The sequence below is a fragment of the Zootoca vivipara genome, chromosome 10, assembly GCF_963506605.1.
Source record: "Zootoca vivipara chromosome 10, rZooViv1.1, whole genome shotgun sequence".
Taxonomy (NCBI): domain Eukaryota; kingdom Metazoa; phylum Chordata; class Lepidosauria; order Squamata; family Lacertidae; genus Zootoca; species Zootoca vivipara.
The window spans coordinates 17,079,118-17,103,756 of NC_083285.1; the positions used below are offsets into that span (position 1 = coordinate 17,079,118).

The 24,639-nt window shown below is 43.1% G+C and overlaps 1 protein-coding gene across 5 annotated transcripts in view; it reads right to left on the reverse strand.

Moving 5' to 3' along the window:
- The window catches only part of CPED1 (cadherin like and PC-esterase domain containing 1), a 128,860-nt gene that overhangs the window by 12,811 nt on the left and 91,410 nt on the right, over positions 1 to 24,639 (reverse strand). For 3 of the 5 annotated variants that reach the window (XM_035127144.2, XM_035127142.2, XM_035127143.2), the window contains exons 18-21: positions 8,699 to 8,816; positions 6,759 to 6,895; positions 2,735 to 2,955; positions 996 to 1,097 (exon numbers count right to left, since the gene is read on the reverse strand). In XM_035127144.2, coding sequence (XP_034983035.2) covers positions 996 to 1,097; positions 2,735 to 2,955; positions 6,759 to 6,895; positions 8,699 to 8,816 — 578 coding nt within the window. Of the gene's footprint in view, positions 1 to 991; positions 1,098 to 2,734; positions 2,956 to 5,734; positions 5,870 to 6,758; positions 6,896 to 8,698; positions 8,817 to 24,639 lie in introns of those variants that run through there. The other 2 variants (XM_060279575.1, XM_060279576.1) reach the window with 2 other exon arrangements.

The window sequence follows — 24,639 nt, forward strand, 5'->3', positions numbered from 1 at the left end:
TGACACTGACGTACCATAAACACCTCTTACTTTTGTCTCCTTCTCGTATAATGTTCCATAAAATGCAGAATCAGATGAAATGATGTTGGTTTTTTTTTCTGGGAGCAGCCAGTTTGATACTGAGGATATGAGCTATCAAAAGTGTAGCACAGTGTTCGCAAACCCTTGGGTATCACCACGATACATTCCGGGTCACGTTTTGTCAGTGAATTGTAGCTCATTTGGGTGAGTAGGGTGTTTTTTTATTGGCATCTGTCTGGTATTTGTGTGACACCTTCCCAGCAACCAACGTGAGCTCAAAATGGTTTAGAACAGTAACAAAACACTGGCAAATGAAAACACGCCTTAATACAAAAGAAATGCATGCCATTCTCAGGCTAAAAATGAAGCTTGCAAGAGGACAGAGATGGAGCCAGTGGCATAGCATGGGTTGCCAATGCCCGGGGCCACATGAAGGGGGTAACGTATGCACATTCCACTATCTAACATCATCCCCATCAACCAGCAGATCGCAGCCATAGAGCTAATAAAAGAAGAGCTGTTCTGTTGTCTGGAGAGGTAGGGTTGGCATATGTCCTGATTTTCCCAGAATACTGCAGCCTGCAACAACTTTGGGCAAAAAAAAGCTTTAACAACTTTTCTCACCAGATTTTCACTGTTTGAAATATGGCAACCCTTGAAGAGGTCACTTCCCGGTTCACATGTAGAAACCCATTTTCAACTGAAGCACACAGTTGTATTGAGGCAGCATGGGGTGTTGAAATTTTGCACCCCTAATAATTTTGCGCCCAGGGCAACTGCTCCTGTGGCCACCCCCCCATGCTATACCACTGCATAGAGCACTAGAAAGGGTATTGAAATCCTCTGGAAGAATGGGCTCTGTGAAGATGACTGCTGGAAAACCTCCTAGGCACGGAGAAGTCATCATGCGAATTGAAGTTATTTTACAGTTTGGTGCAAGGACAGCAATGAAAGACTGTAGCATGGACACTTACTGTTTCAGTACTTTCTGAATAATATGTAAGTGGTTGAAATTGAGCCATTGGACACCACCAACAACTAATATAGTCTGGTCTGTGTTCTCTAGTGGCTGTGATCTGAAATAAAGAAGAAAGCCAAAATTGCAAAATATACCCTGCCGCAGAATCAGAACAGATGGCAAGCATTCACTTCAACCAACCATACTGGCCATTTCTGGCCACAAACGGCTGATCTCATTTTAAGTTACATAAGCTTAAAGAAATTAGAGACATATCAAGTATTTATACTTTTTCTCATTTTCATTTTGCACAAATCTAGGTATATATTTGGCAAGGGCAGCATATATAAAAATATATTTTGCCAGGGAAGAGCATTTCAGCATTGTGCCAAGAATGTCAGCATTGCACTGGAATTCGAAGGAGGTTGCAGGGTGACCTCTTCACAATCTTCTCTTTTACTCAGTGTGCACAAATACCCATGGAATACTACTGACAAATAGGGGGCATGAAGAAGAAGAAGAAATCTGTGTCAGATAATGCATCACTAAGAGGCAGAGTGTGATGTACGGCTCAGCACCGCAGTACCTCAAGGACCGCCTATTTCCACATGAACCTGCCCGGACCCTGAGATCATCTTCTGAGGCCCTCCTTCATGTGCCTCCTCCTCGAGAGATCCAGAGGGTGGCAACATGAGAACAGGGCCTTTTCTGCAGTGGCTCCCCATCTGTGGAATGCTCTCCCTAGGGAAGTTTGCCAGGCGCCTACATTATACACCTTTAGGCGCCAGGCAAAAACGCTTTAACCAGGCATTTGGCTGATTTGATTTACATTCTATGCCATTTTTTAAAAAATGGGGCTCTTTTCTGGGGGGGACGGTGTTATTGGGTTGTTGTTTTTATTCTGATTATATATGTTGTGATTTTTTCTGTAAACTGCCCTGAGACCCACGGGTAAAGGGCGGAATATAAATTCAATAAATAATAATAATGTAGACCTAGAGGCAGTTACTGAAGCTCTGCATTATAGTAATCAGGGCTGCCGACTTGCCCCCCCCCCCAATTTAGTGGCTCCAACATCATGTGATGTGTCCCGCCAGTTCCCCTAGTGTTGGCAGTGGGAGACGGGGCGCATGGAGGGTGATCTTCACCCTCCGAACATCCCACAGATGTATGCCAATGCTTGCCCGTGCTCGCCTGGCAACAGGGGATGGCAGCCCCCTCAAAATTGGGTGGGGGTGGGGCTCAGCTCCCTGCCCACAAATATTGAGGGGGCCAAAGCCCCTTCCGCCCCCTATAGTTGGCACCCCAAGTAGTAATTCCTTCTCCTCAATACAAGAATTGCATAAAACGTCTCCAAGAGACTCAGAACCTCTCACAAATTCCTTCCCTCTGGTGGCTAGAGCAGGAGTCAGCAAACTTTTTCAGCAGGGGGCCGGTCCACTGCCCCTCAGATCTTGTGGGGGGCCGGACTATATTTTGAAAAAAAAATTAACGAACAAATTCCTATGCCCCACAAATCATCCAGAGATGCATTTTAAATAAAAGGACACATCCTACTCATGTAAAAACACGCTGATTCCCGGACCGTTTGGCAGGCTGGATTGAGAAGGCGATTGGGCCGGATCCGGCCCCCGGGCCTTAGTTTGCCTTCCCATGGGCTAGAATGCTGGCATAGAGACACTGGGTGCAAGGAAATCAAGTGAATCGCTGTCCAAAATGGAACGATACCTTGGGAAACAGACGCCTCTATCATACCTGAGTAGCAGCTGCTCGAGAGCTTCTGTGAAGGCTGGTCTTTGCTTTACGTCAATCCAAAACTGGGGGTAATAGGAGTAGCTGATAAAAGTGTCCCCGTTGTTCACGTTATGATAGAACTTCATGTCATGAGCCTTTTGCCATTCTTGGAGGGTCTCGTTCACTCTCTCTATTAAGTAATACATCATCCCTCTGTTGGTGGAATCGCCAATGAAAAGAACCTTTAAGGGCAAAAAGCATATTGCAGCATTTCACGTTCTCAAGTTTCCAGGCATCTGCGGAACGAAAGCAGCCTGAATCGAAGCGCTTTTGCTCAGGTGAGAGGCTATTTATTTGTTTTCTAATAGTCAATGAATTTCTACACCACCGGTTGTCATAAACAACCTCTGGGCCGTTTGCACGTAGAAAATCATTAAAACGATAAAATGCAATCACACCTTAAAACCAATGCTAACATCCGTATGAAGCCAACAACAGGAAACAGTACCCCGTTAGAAGTGGGCAACATGGGACCAGCCACTTTCAATTACTTGGGGGGGGGAATACACCACATATAAATGACATCAACCTGCCTGCTGCAGGTATTTGTGTTCCACTTCTAATTCTGGCAAGGCTAACAAGTCGCTAGAAGCATCCATGTTATGTAGAAAGACAGGAAACGGACTTATACCAAGGTGTAGTCTACACATATATAAAAACCATTCTGAAAATGCTTTCTTTTATTTAAAAAAATGCATTTTAAAAAATACATTTAATTTTCCATAAGGCTCACCATCGCCATCTAGTGTCGTGTTGTATATTGCACTTAAAGCACACTTATAACGTTTTATTTGCAGCTGTATAGCTGAGTTACCCAAGTCTACATAGTCTGGGATCGGCCTGCCAAGCCTTCAGGCAGGAGTTTTTCCCAGTCCTACACAGAGATTGAACCTCTGATTTTCTGCAAGCACAGCAGATTCTCTGTTGCTGAGTCATTCCCCCCCCCCTGCCCAACTGAGCTAGGACTCTTCACAAGTTTTGTGATCTGCAACTGTGCTTTGCCCTTAACACAAAGTACGGTAAGTGGGAAAGAATGGCAACTAATTACCATTCAATTTCAATTAAAGAATGTGCAATCATTATTGTCTTGGTCAAGATATTGCCCAGCATTATAGCGCTGGACAGCTATGTTGGAAAATGATCACAAGCTAAAATTCAAACTATTTGATAATTGCCTAGTGTAGAAGGGAGTCTGTGTTTTTTGCTGCAAAGACCAAGCATGGAAATATCTCATTATGTCTATAAAATGGGATTAAATCATGGGATTAATTTGCTTAGACAGGTTTCATAAATCAGGCACAGTTAAGAGACTTACAGCAGAATCTAACCACATCTACTCAGAAGTAGGTCTACTGAGTTCAAGCTTACCCCCAGGTAAATGGGGTTTAGGTTCCACCTTTAACTCCAAAATGTTCATTTAGGAAAAAGTATACAAGTTCCCGTTTAAACAGGTGTATTATAAGACCATTAGTAAATATTGTCTTTTTAATATTTCGTGTTCTTAATAATACATTGCTGAGGGCATTTTACTGCAGCAGTAAAATGTGAATTGCTTTCTTACTATAAATATTAAAAAATAAAAATAAAATATTTTAAAAAATTTATATATAAATAGTATGTATGCTTCATCACCTTTCACTTAGAATGTAATTGTGCAATTAGGTATACCTAGTTATCTGAACAACTACTTATTATTCATGGCCTGCTCCTCACTTCAACTTTTTCTGAAAAGTTGACGTGTACAATAATTAAAGTTTTACACTTCAGCACATCACTGAACTATTACGGTAAAAGTTAATTAACCATAAACGTATATGAGGTTTTGTGACACAGATGTAAAACTAATTAAACCATTTTTATTTGGTTTTCACATTCCACCACCCCCAACACTGTTAAGCTGATTTCATTTCCCAAACGGAACAACCTAACAAATGTAATATAGCCTTCACATAGTTTGCGTTAATAAGGGCTTCAAAGACAAATTGCTGCATATAATATGAAAGGAAGTGAGTAAAGAATTTCTCAACCCGGAATTCCCTTCAGTCTCCACATATGACTGATTAACTTTGCTAACACACCATTAATCTAAATAGACCCTCTTTTTTAAAAAAAAAAATATGCTTTGGGGAATTTATATATTTCCCCTGTTCATGTATCTGCCAATCCGCGTCTTTCATTTCCCCACAGGTGATCTTGAGTTAGTACTGACAGAAATAATTCAAGCACAAGGTCACATGCATGGAAATGGGGGGGGGGGGAGTGGTTCAGATGAAGGCAATAGCACCTATTAGAGAGAGACTGAAACTCCACTCCTGGATAGAATCTACGCAAATATAAAAAAACGCTGTGAAAATGCTTTTTAAAAAAGTTTTGAAAAATATGTTTAATTTGGCATAGCTCACTCTCACCATCTACTGTCACATTTGTATATCACACTTTACAATGCATTTATAATGTGTTATTTGCAGCTGTATAGCTGAGTCCCTGGATACATTTAATGGCTCCCATTGGATCAAGCATTCATTGGACGGCATAAATTTGTGTGTTAATTTGTGTGTTATGTTTCAGCTTTCATGTGACGTAAAAGTCACTTCTAGAAATCTAGCGGAATAACATGCAAGTTTAGTGCTAATTTCCGTGTTATATTTGCTTCCAGAAAAAAATATATGTTTGCAGTCCTGGAATCCACTTGCAAGCCTGGAAGTTTGAATAGGGCTGAGGACCTATAGGGTGCTCTGTAAGTGGGATTCCTTTAGGAATCACTTTCCCCCTACTCTAGTGACCCCTCTCCTCAGCAAGTGATCCTGCAGGGTCCTGCGAGAGGCTCCACAACTAGCTCTCCTTAAGAAAAGCTCCTTTTCCTACAGCTGGGTTTATCTTTATGTGTGCTTAATTCTAATAAACGTTCCTAAATTTGGATAACATATAGCAAAATCTGTACATATTTCTTTTTTACTTACTTGCATTGTACCTGAGCCACAGATCTGTGTCAAATGTTAGACAGTCAAGCCATGCCTATTAAGAATTGCATTTCCATGCAACCATCTTAGAATGTTCACTACAAGAAAAGTCAGTCTAGTGAGGTCCACTTGAGACCTGCACAAGAATGTGAAAGAAGATTTGTTAAGATTATTAGGCAGAAGCAATGCCATGCATTAGATACCCAGCAAAAGAAACAGAGTGCATGCAAAGTGTGTCTATTCTGCGACCATACTACAGTGGTACCTTGGTTCTCAAACACCTTGGTACTCAAACAACCTGGAACCCGAATACTGCAAACCCAGAAGTAAGTGTTTATGAACTTTTTTCAGAAGCTGAATGTGCTCCTTTTTGAGTGTTACGCTTCCGATTTGAGTGCCACTCTTCCGTTTTGAGTGTTACGCTGAGGTCTGTCAGTTTTTGCTATTTATTTTGCATTTTCATTTTTGCAGCTTTTTTCCCCTGACTGTGTGGAACCCAGTTCAGCTATTGATTGCTTGATTGTGTGGCTGCAGTACATTGTTTATTGCTTTCATTTTATGGATCAATGGTTTCGTTAGATAGTAGAATTCATGTTAAATTGCTGTTTTAGGGGTTGTTTTTAAAAAGTCTGGGATGGATTAATCCATTTTGCCTTACTTTCTTTGGGAAAGCGTGCCTTTTTTTGGAACGCTTTGGTTTTGGAACGAACTTCCGGAACGGATTAAGTTTGAGAACCAAGGTACCACTGTAGTTTTAGTCTTCGTCTGAAACATGTCAGATCTTAGTGTGTGACTGGGACCTATTTCATTCAATGCCTGAATACTGTCCAGTCAAGGCCAATTAGAAATGGAAGCGCAACGGTTACAGGGAGATAATTCTGAAGTAATATCAAGGGTATTTTAATATATTAATAACAGCGTATATTCATGTGCAAACATTAGCCGAAGAATGTCAGGACAATGTATTCGGTGCTGAGATAAATGGAATCCCTTTTCAGCTTTCCTGTTCCAAATTTACAACCTACCTTTTTGTTTTTTACACATTGTTGGAGCTCTGGTTTGTTCACATTGGGATATTGACAGTTGTGTGGCTGCCATGTTATCTGCCTCCAATCACAGGTTCTGTTGTCGGAACAACTCAGGCAGGGCACAATCCATTGTCCTAAAAACAGAACATAACCACATTTTGCTTTTCATCTGGGCTTTAGTTAAACACACTTGTATTTGCTGTTACTAAGAGGAAGCGTCTGTGACTAGGACCTGATTTCTTCCAGACAAGACCTCAATGTGACAACCTTTAAGCTTGGCAGAATAACGCAAGAATCTTATTTCTGTATCTACTTTTCTCCCAAGGAGCTCAAGGCTGTGTAGATTATCCCCCAACCCATTTTCTCCCCACAACAGCCCTGAGGGTTAGGTTAGGCTCAAAGATGGTGACTGGCCCAGGAGTCACCCGGTGGGAATTTGAACCTACTTTATACCAGGCCAGATCATTTGTCCATTTAGACCAAGATTTCCCATCATCCCTGACCACTGGTCCTGCTATCTAGGGATGATGGGAGTTGTGGTCCAAAAACAGCTGGAGACCCAAGTTTGGGAAACAGGCCTAGGTTTTTCATATCACCCGCTACCTGATCCTTTCAACTAGAGATACCGAGAATTTGCCCATGCGAGGCTTGAGCTCAATCACGGATTTTCCATCCCTTCTCTAAACATTGCAAAGTTATAATTTTTTTATAATTAATTTATACAACACTATATAGGTGTTCCTGCTGTTAACCCTTGCCTCTCCTGGCTCCTTAGAAGATTAGGGTTTTGCCACTGTAGTATCCAAAGAAAAGCCTCCCTCATTCTGTATAAAGCTTTGCCCATCTTAACCTGCCACCATGAAAGGAGAGAGTCTTCTCTCCTTTAATACTATTTTTAAAGTCTTTTTCACCAGCTCATTTCCATCAGTATCCTATGGATGTTGACTAGGGTGATGACTTTTTCATTTTTTCCCCTCAAAAATTATTTCCTGTAGCACAAATGGATGAACTTCTGCCTATTAATGACTAAAATGAGGTATATTCCATTGAAATATTTAAAAAGGTTACGCACAAACCGTTTTCAATTTTTTTGTATGCCGTTTTACCATTTCATAAAATTGTACAGTATTAACAATTCTATATATTTTTCGTATCAAATTTGGATACAACGCCACATTCCACAATGGGGAGTGTTCTTAGCAACATAGGCTATACAAATGTCACACCTGGGCAAGGTAAAAGCCCCTTTTTGGGACCTCAAAACTCAGCCAGCAGACCCTGCCGGGCATGCTGGGAAAAGACCCTACAGGAGAGGTAGCAAAACATCGTCCTCTAGCAGCGTCTATACTGTTACTGCAGCTAAAAAAAAAGCTTCCTTGTGTGTTTGATGACCCTATATAATGTTGTATATATGTGCCTCTAAAGCTTGGGTTCAATTTTATATCTGCTTACAGTGACTACAAAAATGGTCAAAAAACTGATAAATAAAATTTTTAAATCATTTTGTGTGCGATTTTTTTTATATCAAATCTCTTTGAAAGTAAGATTTTATCTAATCTTTAATGAAAGCTCATCAAATTATGATACAGGGAAATGGGTTTGTAAAAAAGTCATCACCCTAATGTTTACTCAGGAGCTAAAACCCATTGTGGTCAAGGGAGCTTATTTCTTGATAATAATGGGTACAGTAAGGAGCAGTAAGGAATTGTGCACTATCCTTTTAGCAATATTAAAATATTGTTATATATCCAGCAGGCATTCATTTCTCAAGAAGCACACGGAGTTCCGACCTAACCTAGGTGTGTCATCAGCATTCAAAGTTCATGGCTTATTCTTGATCTTTTTCACGTAACGTGGCTCCCTGAAGCAAAATAGCCTGCATTCTAGTGGGAACAGGATGCCTTTCTGAACCTGTATGAAATATATCAGGAACAAACCTTTTGTGTCTCCCGTTTCACATGTTTTCAACTGCGCCTCTGAAATGGCTGAGAGGTAGTCAGCAGAGAGAGGTTGCAAGCCACAGGGTTCTTCAGGATGAATGAGCGTGCCACAATCCTGTATTAAGATGTGCAGATACAATTTGTTAACACCCAGCCATTATTTTGTAATATCACATATAAAATACATTGGACAATACAATATTAAGAACTCTCAGTTAAGAGGAATGTTGCAAGGGAAGCTGTTCTTTCCTGATTCCTGCTGTCAGACTTAGCTGGCTCTGAAACATAACCAAAAAAAACCAAACATAAATAATCCCAACTCTGCAACTATGTCTTCTTCTGGGGATGCACAAATCTCTCAGTCGTAGTTTCATTCAGCTTCTTGCTTTCAGAATCTTAAGATCAGTTCTCCACATTTCCACATCAGTTTGCAATTAAAAAAAGAAAAGTTATGAAAATTCGTCAGGTTATCGGCGTCAGTTTGTACTAAAATACACATGGTGGTTTGCAACTTTGCCTAATATACCAATTTTGCAAAGCAATTTCTCCCTAAAATAATACATTTTTTGTATGTCATTTTCATGAATATATGCATTTCTAGGGATTCTTTACCACAGTTTATGCACTTTTGTACATGTTGCTTGGCTAGATAACTATATTGAAAAATTCAGAGCAGTGTGCATTTGGAAGGATGACAGTGTTTTGCTTTTTAAATTTCTACGGTATACAGCTCTGCATCTGAGGGTCACAGAGCAGTTTACAAGATCAAGACACAAAAATACACAAGAAAACAAAAACAGTACCCCACCCGCCACCCCAGTTGAAAAGGCAAAAGGGATTTCTGGGAGAAGATTTATAATGAATTAAAGAGAGTGTTGAAAAACACATTTCCAAAGAAACCAGAATCCTTTCTACTGGGTATAGTGGGAGAGAGAGATCCCTAAGAAAAATGTAAATTTCTTTATGTATGCTACAACGGCAGCAAGAGTATTATTAGCTAAGAACCGGAAGACTCAGGAATTACCAACAGTGGATGACTGGCAAATGAAGATGCTGGAATATATGGAACTGGCTGAAATGACTGGGAGAATCCGCGACCGGGGAGAAGAAGCGATAGAAGAAGAATGGAAAGAATTTAAAATATATTTGAAAAAACATGGTAAAATTGTATATTAAGATTAGATTTAGAAGTATTTAGAAACTGTGGATTGAGGAAAAAGGAGAGACAGATAGAAGAATGAGAGATTGAAATTGTATGAAATTATTAATAATTGAATTGGAAATTGCTAAAGATAAAGAAGTAATGAACCGCAGTTGGAGGGAACTCGAGGAAGTCCCTCTTTACAATGATAAAAGAAAAAGATTGTGCATTTGAATTTTTCATGTTTTTCTTTGTACTGTTATGTTTTTGTGTTTATTATGTTTTGTTGTGTTGTTTGTTTTGGTTGTTTTTTATTGTAAAACAAATAAAAATATTATAAAAGAAAAAGAAAAGGCAAAGGCCTGGGAGAGGATTTTGCCTGATGCCTAAAGACATACAACGAAAAAGTGAGTAAGATAGTTGCCTTTAAAAATGGACCGAATTTAATTTCTCCCCCACCTCTCAATGATAGCACAACGGATGTGTTTTGCATGTAGAAGGTTCGATCCCATGCAGTTCCAAATAGGGTTGGGGAAAATTCTGACTGAAACCTTAGAGAGCTACTACAGGTGCAGCACAGACAATAGCGAGAAAGGCGAACCGGTCACCTGTCTTGGAACAAGACAGCTTCATATGCAGAAGCAGCACAACCATGTACTTTCCATTGGTGAATCTCTCAGGTCTGTATGGAGCCTCTGAGCACAGGATTTGCACAACATTGGAACAGTAACCACCAGCAGTACTATCAAAGGCTTCTACCAAGCCTTCGCGGGCAAATTCCAGATTCCTGAACCAACTGTTATTGCCGTCGCCTGAGTGTCATAAGAAAACTGAACAGGGATTTTCTTGTTCATTTCTTGTGGATGTTGCAGGTATTTCAGCAACATCTTTGCTTTCATTGCGGGCGGATTAAATGCATCTTTGTCAAGATGCCTTCAATTCAGCTGGTGAAAATATGACCAAAAGCATTATTCTTTATTTTTAATGTTTGAAATAACTCCTGATCTCTTGCAGGGGATGAATGCAGTATGCAAGGGAGGGCGAATGTCTTGTGATCAAAGGCGGCATTAATATTGCTTTGTAAAATGGAGCGGCCAAAGGTCAGCCCCTCACATTTACTTTAGCTCTGCATAAGATACTCCGAGGATTTTATTAAGAGTGTGTGGCTATGGAAGTTTCCTTACAGGCACTTGCAGAACTGTAGAATTTCCAATGCTTTATTCAAAGATGAACGTTGACAAAACTTTGGAAGTTGTCAAAAATAAGGGACACTTCGAGAACGAGAGGCAGGCAAACAAATGATATTTCTTTTTTGGGGAGGGGTACCCTCATTTATAAAAGGCAATCAAGAAGGAACCTTTGAAATGTTTGGACTGATTTCAAAAGAAAGTGAGGTTGGCAGGTGCCCTTTAAATCATAGCGTGATAATGTTATTTAAACCATCGCAAGTCACAACAGAGAAGATTCAACAGGGAACAAAAAATGAGCACCTAGTTTAGTTGGAGTAGTACGGTTTATGTTGATTTAGTCATGCTGGCATTGATTCCAACACCTGAACTCTCTGGAGGTCTCCAGAAGGGGTTCTCAGGAACCCACAACTGACGTTATTAATTTATATTCAGGAGAGAGGTTGGTGCGAGACATCCTGAAAGGGAAATAAATTACACAACCTCTAGTGAATATGCCAATATGGTCCTAAATGGATGGTGGCAATTGATTTCAGCAGGTTGTTAGGTAACTTGGCTTAATGTCAGCTGAAAAAGCGACACACTTGTATGTAAATCTAAGCAAACCATAAATATATCAAGAATATGTGTTTCAAAATATTAGCAACAAGGTAGATTCAAGCTCGGGTCCATGTTCCTGAGATCACATGATTACAGCTATACTTCTCACACATTCTAATTTCTTTAAAACACTTGAAGAATTACGTCCTTAGAGCATCAGCATCCTATGATCTCATCCAAGGCATTTTCTGGATTCATCAAGCTTGAGTCCAGCAATAAATCACTGAAATGGTAAAATAGGAGTAATAGAAAAATGGGGATAGATTTGCACAGTTCTGCTGCCCTCATAAATAAACGCCTGTGTGCTGCCGTTGACTTCCTATTCATTCATTTAACTTGAGTAGCATTTATATTCCAAGAAATCTCAAATCTAAAAAAATCATATGAACATTGCAAAAAAAAAAAAGCATCCTCACGTGTCATGATGAAAACCAGGAATTCAAAAACCATGCATTCCTTCCTAGTGGTAAGTGGCATCATTCTTTTCATGAGGTACTGATTGATCACTAAAAACCCTGGAAAAGGATTGAAAACTGAGAAAGGAGACTGGATTTGGTATGGACTTCCCATTCTCATTCACTAGATCAGACAAATTGTCTGGTATGGGCATGCCGTTAGGCATTGAGTTTCGGCAAATTACGTTCTAAGTACTTCCCCCTTAATTAAACGATAGGCCCTATGCTTTGCCAAAGGGAAGGCACAGTAAGATTCCCAGGGAACAACAGGAAATAGGAGGGCTGGTTATATTAAAGGAGACATATGCCCTCTAAATCAAAACAAGTACAAACAGGACTCACCCAGAAACATAAGATTGTTTTGAAGAGCTTTGCTAGTGATAAAACAGAACCACAATTGCCATGATGTGCCTGGCATTTCTTAGCTCTGAGCAAACAAGTTTCCAAGGTTTCTGAATCGCTAGGAAACCTGCAGGTCCTCTTGGCCCAGGGAGAATCGTCCAACAGAAAGATGGGCTTCCATATCACAGGTAGTATAATATATCCTATCATATAATTATCTATCATATAATATTCAGCTCCATGAAAAGGTATCTCAATATATATGTCTCAAACGGGCCACAGAGAACATCACTCCATGCCATAACAGAATGAAGTATGCAGTCAGCCTGGTATGACAGTTATATCTAAAGAAGAGGAGCGGTATTCTTGCTTGCACTGTTCAGTTGTGACTACACAGCTCTACCTCACTTAATCAGGACAAAATGAAATTACCGATTCCTTCCCTGAAACATCTGCAACTCGTTGCATTTTTTTTAAAAAAAGGGAAAGTTCCTCGTGAATTCATTTCAGCGCTCTCTTTAGCCAGCTGATGTCCATTTTCATACACAACCAAAGTGTACGATGAAAAGTGATTAAAAAACGCACTCGCAAAAGTAGGCTAATAACATTAGTCGGAATGAGCTCATAAAAAGTCAAATAGGATTCTCGCTGCAGAGAAATAAATTATGAGCAGATGGGTTAACCCCACTCTATCAAAAACGATCCGTGCAGCAGAGCAAATGAGAAGCAAATGCCGCCATAATTGCCACAGTGGTTTCTACTGCAAACCACCTGCCTCGGGGTTTTATCCAAATGATCGATGTATGTGTGCTCCACCCCCAACCACATTCTGGGTTCTCTGTAACAGCCTCACAAAGTCCCATCTAAAAGCAACAGTGCAATATCTAGCTCAACACTCTTTGCCCACTTTTTTGGGGGGGAATGACCGCTCCCCACATTAAATGAGGGACACCCTTTGCATGGTCACACACAGCCCCCTAGACCCTATGCAGCTTCCATCAGCACAGGCTTGGCTTCACCTTCCCTGGGTGGGATACCTGGAGGTCTCTGCCTACCTCAGCCAGTTGCCCAATCCCACCTGGGGAGGCGTTGCCAAGGTGATCAGGCCAAGTTGGGGGGGGGGACCACCCTGCCCACACAATAGGGGGAGGACATTACCTGGGAATCGTCAGTTGGCTCCAGAGCTTCTCCCACCCTATCCACCCTCAGTTAAGCCTTGTTTTGCAGGTTAGCCTCTTCGCCACAGGAACGCAGGCACTGCTACGTCCAGGTCGCTGTTGAAGGGCTGGAAAGGAATTTTCCTGCATTGGCAGGTTTTGCCTTTCCCGTAGCAAAACGTCACAACTTTGGCGGTTTCAGGCCTTGGGCAGAATCTTTTAGTCTATCTTCCCTAAATAGGGGTGGGCATGTAGTGGCATAGCTGCCAAGTTTTCCCTTTTCTTGCGAGGAAGCCTATTCAGCATAAGGGAAAATCCCTTAAAATAAGGGATAACTTGGCAGCTATGATGTAGCGGTGACCCATGCCCCCCCCCTTCATCTTTGCGGCGGCGATCACAGGGTTCCCCGTTAAAGGGGTTGTTTTGAGGGGAGGCATTGGAGGAGGTTGTCATTGCTCTCCTGTGCGATGGCGGCATAATGGGGGACAGGCTCTCTGCTTGAACATATTTTCTCCAGAGCCAGCCCATCCCCCACTCACTCTGGATAACCCTGATGTCCCCCAGATCCCCGGCTGGGGACTGGGAAGGATGAACACCCATTGCCTGAGCCAAGGTCTCCCTGCATCTGAAATTTAATAAGCTGTGGCCAATTTCAATCCCATAGCACACTGTCTTGAGTCATTATTCCACTCGGGGGTCGCCTGGGGTTGGGGGGACTCCGCCTGTCCACGCAATGGGGTGCTCAGAATAGATATGTGCTTCCATGCTGAAAAAGACGAGAAAACGGCTGAAGATTTGGTGCAAAAGTTCATGAATTAAAAGACATTCCACCCTGAGTGAATGAGGTAGTGGATAGCCTTACTCAGTGCTATTTTTCTAGAAAAAGAGGTACTGCAGCTCCCCATAAACGCCTCCCTTGTTCTCTTATAATGGCAATGACGCCCACCTGAGAGGTGCCAGAACTGAGTTCCGGTGAGTTCCAACTGAAAAACAAAACAAAAAACTGGCCTTATTGGTGCTAGATCAGGGGTCAGCAACCTTTTTCAGCCATGGGCCTGCCCACCGTCCCTCAGATCATGCAGTGGGCTGGACTATATTTTGAAGGCAAAAAATGAACAAATTCCTATGCCCCACAAATAACCCAGAGATGCATTTTAAATAAAAGCACACATTCTACTCATATAAAAACAAGCTGATTCCTGGACCATCCATGGGCCGGATTGAGAAGGCGATTGGGCCGCATCCGGCCCACGGGCCTGAGGTTGCCTACCCCTGTGCTAGATTCTGGATGGAATTAAAGGGCAACATATCCATGATGATTTGCCAGAGATGGGAAGTGGTGCTTTTGAGGTTTTCTGTGTCAAGTGTCATTTTAGGTACAGTTGTGAGCAGAATCTATTCTGAAAGTTGTTTGACTTCCAAAACATTCAGAAACCAAAGCGTGGCTTCTGATTGGCTGCAGGAAGCTTCTGCAGCCAATTAGAAGCCACGTCGGATGTTCAGCTTCCAAAAATAATTCACAAACCGGAACAGTCACTTCTGGGTTTGCAGCATTCGGGAGCCAAAACGTTCGAGAACATTCAAGAACAAGGTACAGCTGTACCACATACCTTGACTAGGCTAGCTGCAAACCAGACTACCGGTAATTCATATCAGGGTTTACTACAGCACAATGGCAAAGGATGAAATCTGCTGCCATGAGTTCCTGCACAACTAGTTCCCTGAAGATCTGGGCTACTCCTCTGGGTGTGTAAGCATCTGGAAGATTCCCTTTGAAGTAAATATGTTCTGATAAAAGTTGGAGAGAAAGTTAATGGGGCATCAGGCACACGAACAGGATTAGGCTGCTCTCCCACACAACGCCACAGACCCAATTAGTTCCTGCCCTTCATGCAAAAGTGGGGGCTTACATGTGTGTTGAGGGATAACGCTAATGCAAAGCATACTCTATTCGCAGGCATATCTCTTTGTTCGTGTTTACCGTCTACTCTCTAATATGCTTCCAACAGATCCGAGCCGCAGGGCTTTGATGTTTTTAATTTTGTTAATATCACAAAGGCCTCATATGAAAGCAGCGTCTCATAGTGGGTGTGATATATATATATATATATATATATATATATATATATATATATATATATATATACCCATGAAGCCATATGCTTCATCTCCCCATTTGGGGGATTAAGGAATCACATGGGTGATTGGTGAGAAGAAAACGCGCCGGCTGGACTGCGGAAAAAGCAGCCTTCCTCCCGCCGATAGATTTCCAGAAGAAATGAACCAGGACATTTCTCTGTCTGCCTCTTTCTTGAGCAAGGGAATGTATAAAGGGGTCTGCCCTAGACCTTGACACAGCACAGCCCCTTGGTTAGGTAAAGGTAAAGGTAAAGGACCCCTGACAGTTAAGTCCAGTTGCAGACGACTGGGATTGCGGTGCTCTTCTCGCTCTATAGGTCGAGGGAGCTGGCACTTGTCTGCAGACAGCTTCTGGCTCATGTGGCCAGCATGACTAAGCCGCTTCTGGCGAACCAGAGCAGCGCACAGAAACGCCATTTACCTTCCCGCTGGAGCGGTACCTATTTATCTACTTGCACTTTGACGTGATTTCAAACTGCTAGGTTGGCAGGAGCAGGGACCGAGCAACGGGAGCTCATCCCATCGCGGGGATTCAAACCGCCGACCTTCAGATCGGCAAGCCCTAGGCTCAGTGGTTTAGACCACAGTGCCACCCGTGTCCCTTATAGCCCATTGGTTAGGACAGTTCAAATCCTCTGCAATCCCTTCTATGATTTTTAATGGGTTGGGTAAGAACCAATTGGAAAGACATTTGTAGCTTTCTATCCATAACAATTTGAAAGACCGCTGTTTATCCTGCATCCAGTGTGCTGTTTTGGGACGTGGCGTGTGCATGGCGATAGCCACGATCCACATCTATCCTGTTCTATCTCGTCTTTTAAAATGAAATCTTATGCTTGCTTTCCCAAACCGGCTTCAATCCGAATTGGAAATCTGGGCCTGATTGCCTTGATGCAGCAACCTCTGTTCCTGACCAGCCATTAGGCACGCAGGCGTTTGTCTCAAGCCGTTGTTTCGGGTGTGGTGAAAGGGCATCAAATTGTTAACTATGATTGTTGTGTTTTTGCTGCCGCAAAAGCTGGAGTTCCCGTGGGAGCTAGACGTCAACTCACAGCCTTTTGATCCAAAGGGAAGCCACAGAGCTCCGCAGATGCAAGAGCCAGATGCCCATGAGAACGCCAGAAGCACAAACCTGATCATTCTCCCAATATGCTGCCTCTGTTAGTGGAGCTAGAACAGAGCCATAGTGTCTGCTTGAAATCGATGAGTGGATGAAGACCTGAGGGCTGGGGATGGGGAAGGAGAGGTTGGTGTAGGAAGTACCCATGGGGTGATGGAGGAGAATGAGGGGATTGGGAGGGGTCAATGCATAGGAACCAGAGCAGCAAGACCCATCACCAGAGGACCCCTGCCTCCATGAGCATGGCGGGTGCTGAGGCATAGGGAGCAGTGAGAGGGGTGCTCTAGGAGGCTGAGACAGACAAAGGCCTACAGCCCAGCTCCCCAGCTGGCCAGGTGGGGCTTGCTAGCTCTGGGAAGACGTGTGTGATTCCTCAGATGGAGGAGGCCCGGAACAGGTGAGGGACACCTACTGTCAGGGACTGGACTGAGGAGGAATGGTGGAGACCTCTCTCCCTCCTGCTGCACTTCCAAGAGAAGAGGGAGGCAGTATAGATTTAGAATAGTGGTTTGCAGAAGGTCATAGTTCAGAGGCTGCAGAGGGGAGAAAATGGGAAATATTGGGAGAGGAGCAGGAGGAAGAAGAAGAGGCACCAGAGGAGAGAGAGCTGACAGACTCAGTGTTTTTGGAGAGCAGGCCAGACACCCCCTTCTCCCAGGTCCAGGTGGGCACTGAGAGTAGGAGAACAGAAAGCTCACATGCAGAAAGCACAGATCAGCCAACGTAGGGATGACATATAATAGGAGACACGGAGGGGGGCGGACTTTACTTGGAGGAACACATTATCCAAGAGGCGGCATCATGTGTCTCTTTCCCTGAATACTGAATAAATTATCTCAGTAAGAACTTCTTGTTTTCCCATGTCTGGCTGCCAGCCATGAGGGAGAGGGATTGGATTCCCTGAAGCCTGACACCTGCCTCACCAAGCCCAGATGCTGCAACCAGTGGGCAAAATATCAGGGGCGCCGACTTGGGCCCCAGGTATGGGTGCCCAGCATGTGCACTAGGATGTCACGTCATGACATCACATGCCCTGCAGCCTTGGAACCTGACTTCTATCTCTGAGGTCTTGCGAGACCTCGGACATGACTTCCAGTGCTTTGCAAGGCACTGAAAGTTGTGCTGGGAGCCCTGCGGTGTGGGTGTTGAGCACGCACAACAAAACTCAGGGCCCCAGGGTCCCCTATAGTTGGCTCCCCTGCAAAGTAGAAAAGGGAAGCAGAGTGGAGGTGCTGTCTCTGCTCCACTACCCATGTTGAAGGACCTCGGCTTAGAAGAAGAGTTTGGACTTGATATCCCACCTTTCACGCCCCTTAAGGAGTCTCAAAGCAGCTAACAATCTCCTTTCCCTTCCTCTCCCACAACAAACACTCTGTGAGGTGAGTGAGGCTGAGAGACTTCAGAGAAGTGTGACTAGCCAAGGCATAGCTGCCAAGTACCCCATTTTTCCCGGGAAACCCCCATATTTTCTTACCGTTTCCCGCTGGTCTCCCGAATGGATTTATATCCCGTAAATCCCCTGGAAAGCAGCTCCTGCTGGCGGCCATGTTTCTGGTGCTGCTCTGCCCATTTCCAAAATGGGCGCAGTGCCAGAAGTCGCTTCTACGCATGTCCAGAAGTGCGTAGAAGCGACTTCCGGTGTCGCTCCGCCCATTTCCAAAATGGCCGTGGCGCCAGAAGTTGCTTCTATGCATGTCCGGAAGTCGCAGCTATGGCCCAAGGTCACTCAGCAGCAGCATGTGGAGGAGCGGGGAAGCGAAGCCGGTTCACCAGATTATGAGTCCACCACTCTTAATCACTACACCATGCTGGTGTAGAGATGCTCCAAGATCTCTGCAGGACATTTGGACATATGGATTGACCCTGGACTAGGGGCTTGACATACTGACTTGCTTCCAGGTAGGCCAGGGGTTCAGGATGAAAGAGAATGAAAACCCATGGTCAATTTCAAAATTAGACCGCACATTGAAGGCGATAAAAATGAAGGGTTGTTTATATTGATATCAATACTAACAATCAATGCCAACATTTTGGGATACAGAGCTATCAAGTGAAGAAACATTTTTGCTTTGGAAAATCGATAAAAGAATGGCCACCTCTAGGTTAGATTCCCCTGGCTGGCTTATACGGATGCTGCTGATAAATATACTCTCATTTAATGCACACAGCTGGAGAACAGAAATAAGGAAGACAAATCGGTTCCCCTAAATCACCTACAAATCTGTTCTTTCTTTCCTTGAAACCCATAATAGTAACTAAATTGATTAAAGCGCTCTCGCTGCTTTAATCAAAGAAGAGAATTTAATGTTGGATGAGCTGTGTGTATGTGTATGTGTGTGTGTGTGAGTGTGTGTGACACACACACACACATATCTCACAACATTTCCCAAAAGATATTGATTAAGGGTTTGCCTTCTGGTGCACAGCAGATAGAACGCAGTCTCCTTGCAGCTTGTGAGCACGACAGCATGAAGGAAGCTTTTTTACAGATTGGATTCTGACGCTGGTGCCAAAGGACAAGGTCCTGGTTAAAAACTGACTCTGTTCTCCGCAGCAGAAAGTTCACAGCACTCCATACCCTCGGTTTCTTTCGATTCGGGAAGAGTAATCAAGGAACCTGTAGCGAAAAGCGACTCAAGCCATTACAGCGGCAATGAATTAATCCGGAACACTGAATGAATCGCTAAGTTCAAGCACTTAAGTCTGCCGCACGAGGCCAGGATGAATGAGTTAACAGGGTAGCTTGGCAGGTGCATAAAACACAAGGCAAGGTTGCTGCTGAATTAAAACGGCGGAAAACACACGTTACCTAAATTAGGATTTACAGCTCTAAGAAAAAGAGAGAAGGAAATTTTGGGGTAAGGCAATAAGTGAACAGATGAAAATCACGGGGTTCTGGATTCAAGTGGAACGTTCCGCTGTCTGCTGCTTCTCTGCTACGTCTCTCTATACCCGAAGGAGCGTCTCCACCCCCCATCGTTCTGCCCGGACGCTGAGGTCCAGCTCTGAGGGCCTTCTGGTAGTTCCCTCCCCGTGAGAAGTGAAGTGACAGGAAACCAGGCAGAGGGCCTTCTCAGTGGTGGCGCCTGCCCTGTGGAATGCCCTCCCATCAGATGTCAAGGAAATAAATGACTACCTGGCTTTTAGAAGACATCTGAAGGCATCCCTGTTTGGGGAAGTTTTTAATGTTTGATGTTTTATCGTGTTTTTAATATTCTGTTGGGAGCCGCCCAGAGTGGCTGGGGAGGCCCAGCCAGGTGGGCGGGGTATAAATAAAATCATCATCATCTCTATATGCTGGCACAGGGGAAGGGAACCTCAGGGGCCAAATGACTCTCTGTCTGGCCCTCAGATTTCTACTTAGGCGACATCCCTCATTGGCCAACTCTTTTTGCCTAGGTGGAATGTGTCTTTTTAATTTAAAATATATATTTTTTGTTAGCTTTCAAATTATTATGGAACCACAGAGACAAGTAAACAATAATTCAATAATATAGCCCACTAAAGGCAGGGCGTGCAAAACCTAAATATATATATTTCAAAATAACACCCAATCTAAAATCATGACAACCATATTTCTCTAGACTCCGCGGAGATACCTGTAAATCTGAAACTAAAAAATAAAATAAAAATGAAATCAAGTTCCGTCATACTGAATAGAAATGATCAAGATCTCCCTGCCCTGTAGTGACCCATAACTTATGTGTTATTCCCTGCTCCCCCACAAGCCTACATATCTCATTAGCCCTCCAACGGTTTTTGCCTGGGTGAGTTCTGATGATGCCTCTTCCTTGTGTGGATCGAGGAAACTGTAAAAGGGTAACATTTGCATTCGTTGCTCCACCCACATTTGCATAAGCCCCGCCCACTGCTGGCATGCGGCCCTTGGAAACTTGTTAGAAAGGGAATGAAGCCCCTGGACTGAAATAAGTTTCCTACTCCTGGCAATTTCCTAGTGCTACGGAGAAGATTATTTTTGTGCTCCAAAAACGTAGCTTTTTTTTTTAATAAAAGGGAAATGATTATCTCGAATCGGCACAGATGTTTTATGCAGAAGATGCAGCACAGGTGGAGAGGTGTATTCTGTGTCGACTGAAAATAGTAATAAAGATAAATAGTGTTGGAGCCTCTCTGCAAATCCAGTGTTTTTAGGTTGTGTCAGTTATGGAAACTGGCAATTAAAATCCCTTTAGTACAATATGTCCTGTAATGAAACAATTGAGATGCTTCCACTAAACGGCACACACACACCCTCTGAATTTGGCTGCAGCTTCAGTCCAGAGCCCGTGATAATTAATATAATTTATCATGCATAATGAGAAATCAAATTATTACGTATGACATATCTTTAATCTGTGATTGAATACCTTTCTGTTGTTTAGTAAAACCAGATGGCCACAAAATACAGCTCTCCCAGAATTCAGCAAAAATGTGTTCAGGCAGAAACATGCTCTCTTTCCGAAACTATTTTAACCCCTGCTGAGGACAATACATCATCCATAAATTGGGTTTTCCTGCTCAACCACAATGCAACTGGTTTGCCTAAATCATGCGTATGTTCACACATTCCTGTATGCAACCTGCATGCTGAAAAAACAGTTTGACTACCTACATCCTGCTCTTTACTCTTCATCCAGCACTATACACATAACATTAGCCACAATCCGTTTCCACAATACTCTGTTTCAGTGGGTTTTTCTCCAAACTAGCATTGATCCAAATTGCGGGGGGAAATGGCATAGCTGCCAAGTTTTCCCCTTTCTCGCGAGGAAGCCTATTCAGCATAAGGGAAAATCCCTTAAAAAAAGGGATAACTTGGCAGCTATGAAATGGCATAGCTGGGATTTAAGCAAGCAATGTGTACATAGCTTTAAGTGTACCAATACTGCTGTACTGGGGATGGAGTGAGAAGCCGACTGTGTGGCGGATCACAGATTAAGTCCACCTTTCCTTTAGTACGCTTGGCTGCAGCTCATCAGACCCTGGAGATCTGAATTCATTTGAAATATCTAGGTGTTCCCTTATCACCTCTTTTCCTATCTTGGGCTGCAGCTCCTTCCTTGCATTGCTTATTATGTTATCACCAGGTTGGGCACTAATTTCCTTTTGGGTGAAGACAGAGGCAACGTAGATATTGAGCAGTTCCACCTCCTCTCTGTCACCTTAATAGGATCTCTCCATCTTCTCCATGCAAGGAACCTTGCTTGCTCCTCCTCTGGCTTTGAACATAGCCAAAGAAATCTTTGTTATTATTTTAAACCTCACTTGCAAGCTTGTGTTCATTATGAGCTCCTGACCTGCGACTGCATACACACCAACATTTCGCCAGTGAAAATAGGGACGGCCCATTCCATAATAACTTTACTATTTACATCCCACTCATCTGACTGGGTTGCCCCAGCCACTCTGGGAGGCTTCCAACATATATAAAAACAGAATAAGACATTAAACGTTAAAGCAGGCAACCGCAAACCCCCAGATGTTTTGGCCTACAACTCCCATGATCCCTAGCTAAGAGGACCAGTGGTCAGGGATGATGGGAATTGTAGTCCAAAACATCTGGAGGGCCGAAGTTTGGGGGTGCCTGCATTAAAGAAACCCTTCCCTATACAGGGCTGCTGTCAGACGGCTGGGTGGGGGGACGGACGGATAACTCCATACCCTCCAACATTTTTCTGATGAAAATAAGGACACCCTGAGGAAAAGAGGGACATTCCAGGATCAAATTAGAAACCGGGACAGCTTCTCTAAATCAGGGACTGTCCATGGAAAATAGGGTCTGCAAACTGTCGGCGACTCATGTAAATAGTTGAAACTTGGTCTACATGCACATTTCTAGTTGTAGGTACATTTCCATAACTCACATCAAGGCAAATAATGTCCCAACTTTATAAGTTTGTAGAAAATATAGCATACATTTTGTTCAGTAGTGATCTCTCTCTGTAGGAACTCTATATGTCATATGGGAGAAAATGTGTAGTTCAAATCACCATTTTGGATTATATCTGCTCTCTTGGCTTAAATTAAAGCATAACAGTTCTTCTCTCTTTCCACAGATGAAGCATTTATTCTTGAGCTTGCACTATTTAAACCACGCCACATATTTGTTGGAGATTAAGAAATCTTCATACCACTGTGGCATACAACCTCTCCCCTGATTTCTGCGTGGTTTTTCCATGTTATTGCAGTAGCTCCTTATTCACAACAGCTCCTTATTCACTGACTTGTTTGCCAGTGGCAGAAGCCAAAATTTTGCACGGTGCTGCAAACCACCTTATTGTAGATTGAGTGATGGCTTTGGTGAAATTCCGCTCCCAATTGAAACCAACAAGTTCTGTTGTGTACTAAAGTGGACTGTTAGTTAGACAAACCCAGAAACGGAAAACAGCTCCTATGAGCAGGTAACGTTTAATTCTAAATATTGATTCAGATATCAGATTAATTAAAGTAGTCGGCTGTAATTTAGCCTTTCTGAAAATGAACGCATGATCCACAGAAAAAGATTGCATCTAGCCATATGAATTAGTATATCTATAGACAGCGCTGTCTTTAGCATATGCGCCGCCGGGGTGCAAAGATCCGCCCAGCGCCCCCAAATTTAGTTTAGCCCCCAAATTAACTTTTATTATGCTTATGTCAGACACCATGCTTCGCCTTATCTCTTGTTTACGAAAGAAGGGAGGAAAAAGAAACAAACTTTTTTATTTGCTCAATTATTTACAATACACTTATACTTAAGCATACAATACCACCGAACTTAAACTTATAAGTATTGTTTAGGCACCTACTTAGCAGAAACATCAGTCATGTCAAAGGTGCTGCTGATCCCGCTGCTGCATAGTAGCGCAGCTCAATACAAGACGTAACATAATATTTTGATGTAAGAGTTAATTTTGCGTGCGTAGCACCGTTGAGAATGACAAGCGCCATCGTTGAGTCTGACAAGCGCCGCCGTTGTGAATGACAATCGCCGCTGCTAGCGCGGTGCGTCTTAAGTAAATGAGCGCACAAAGTCGAAAATCCTTTAGTGAAACAATAAGTATACAATTCAGCTGGATCAAGATTACTTATGATTTCATAACAGGTAGATAGTTAAGAGCTTAGTCGGCTTCAGCGTGGGCGCCCAGCACCCCCAGAATTCGGCGCCCGAGTGCCCCGTACCCCTTGCACCCCCGGGTAAAGATGGCCCTGTCTATAGATATCCTAATTTATATGTATAGATGCACTTTCCCTAAGACAAACTACTACTGCAGAGTGTCAGAACCAAGAATGAGGGCAGAATCCAGTAGAGAACTCCTACCCTGAATCCTATTGAAATGAATGAAGCAAGGTATATCCTGCACTACAACACATCCATTTCATGTCCATGTTAGATCGCACCCTTTTTAGCAGCTCCGCTGCCAGAGATCTCTTCCGGTGGACAGCTATTTCATCTAGCCATTCCATGCATGCTTTGGAATAACTGCGCTTTCCTTCAAAGACTATAAGCCACAACAAGTGCAACACCCTCAAGGTTACGGAAAGATAAAAGTGCTTTTCTAAATCAGATGTTTACATATGGCTGCAACTTGTGACCTATATGCAGAGGTCTGCAGTAGGGACCTTCTGATTTAATACCGTGTTAGGTTCACAGAGGAAAAACAGCCTATGTTCCATCAGGCAGCTAAAATGTGTTCTATGTGGGGCTACCTTTGAAGATGGCCTGGAAACTACAATTAATCCAGAATGCAGCAGCTAGACTGGTGACTGGGAGCGGCCGCCGGGACCACATAACACCGGTCCTGAGAGATCTACATT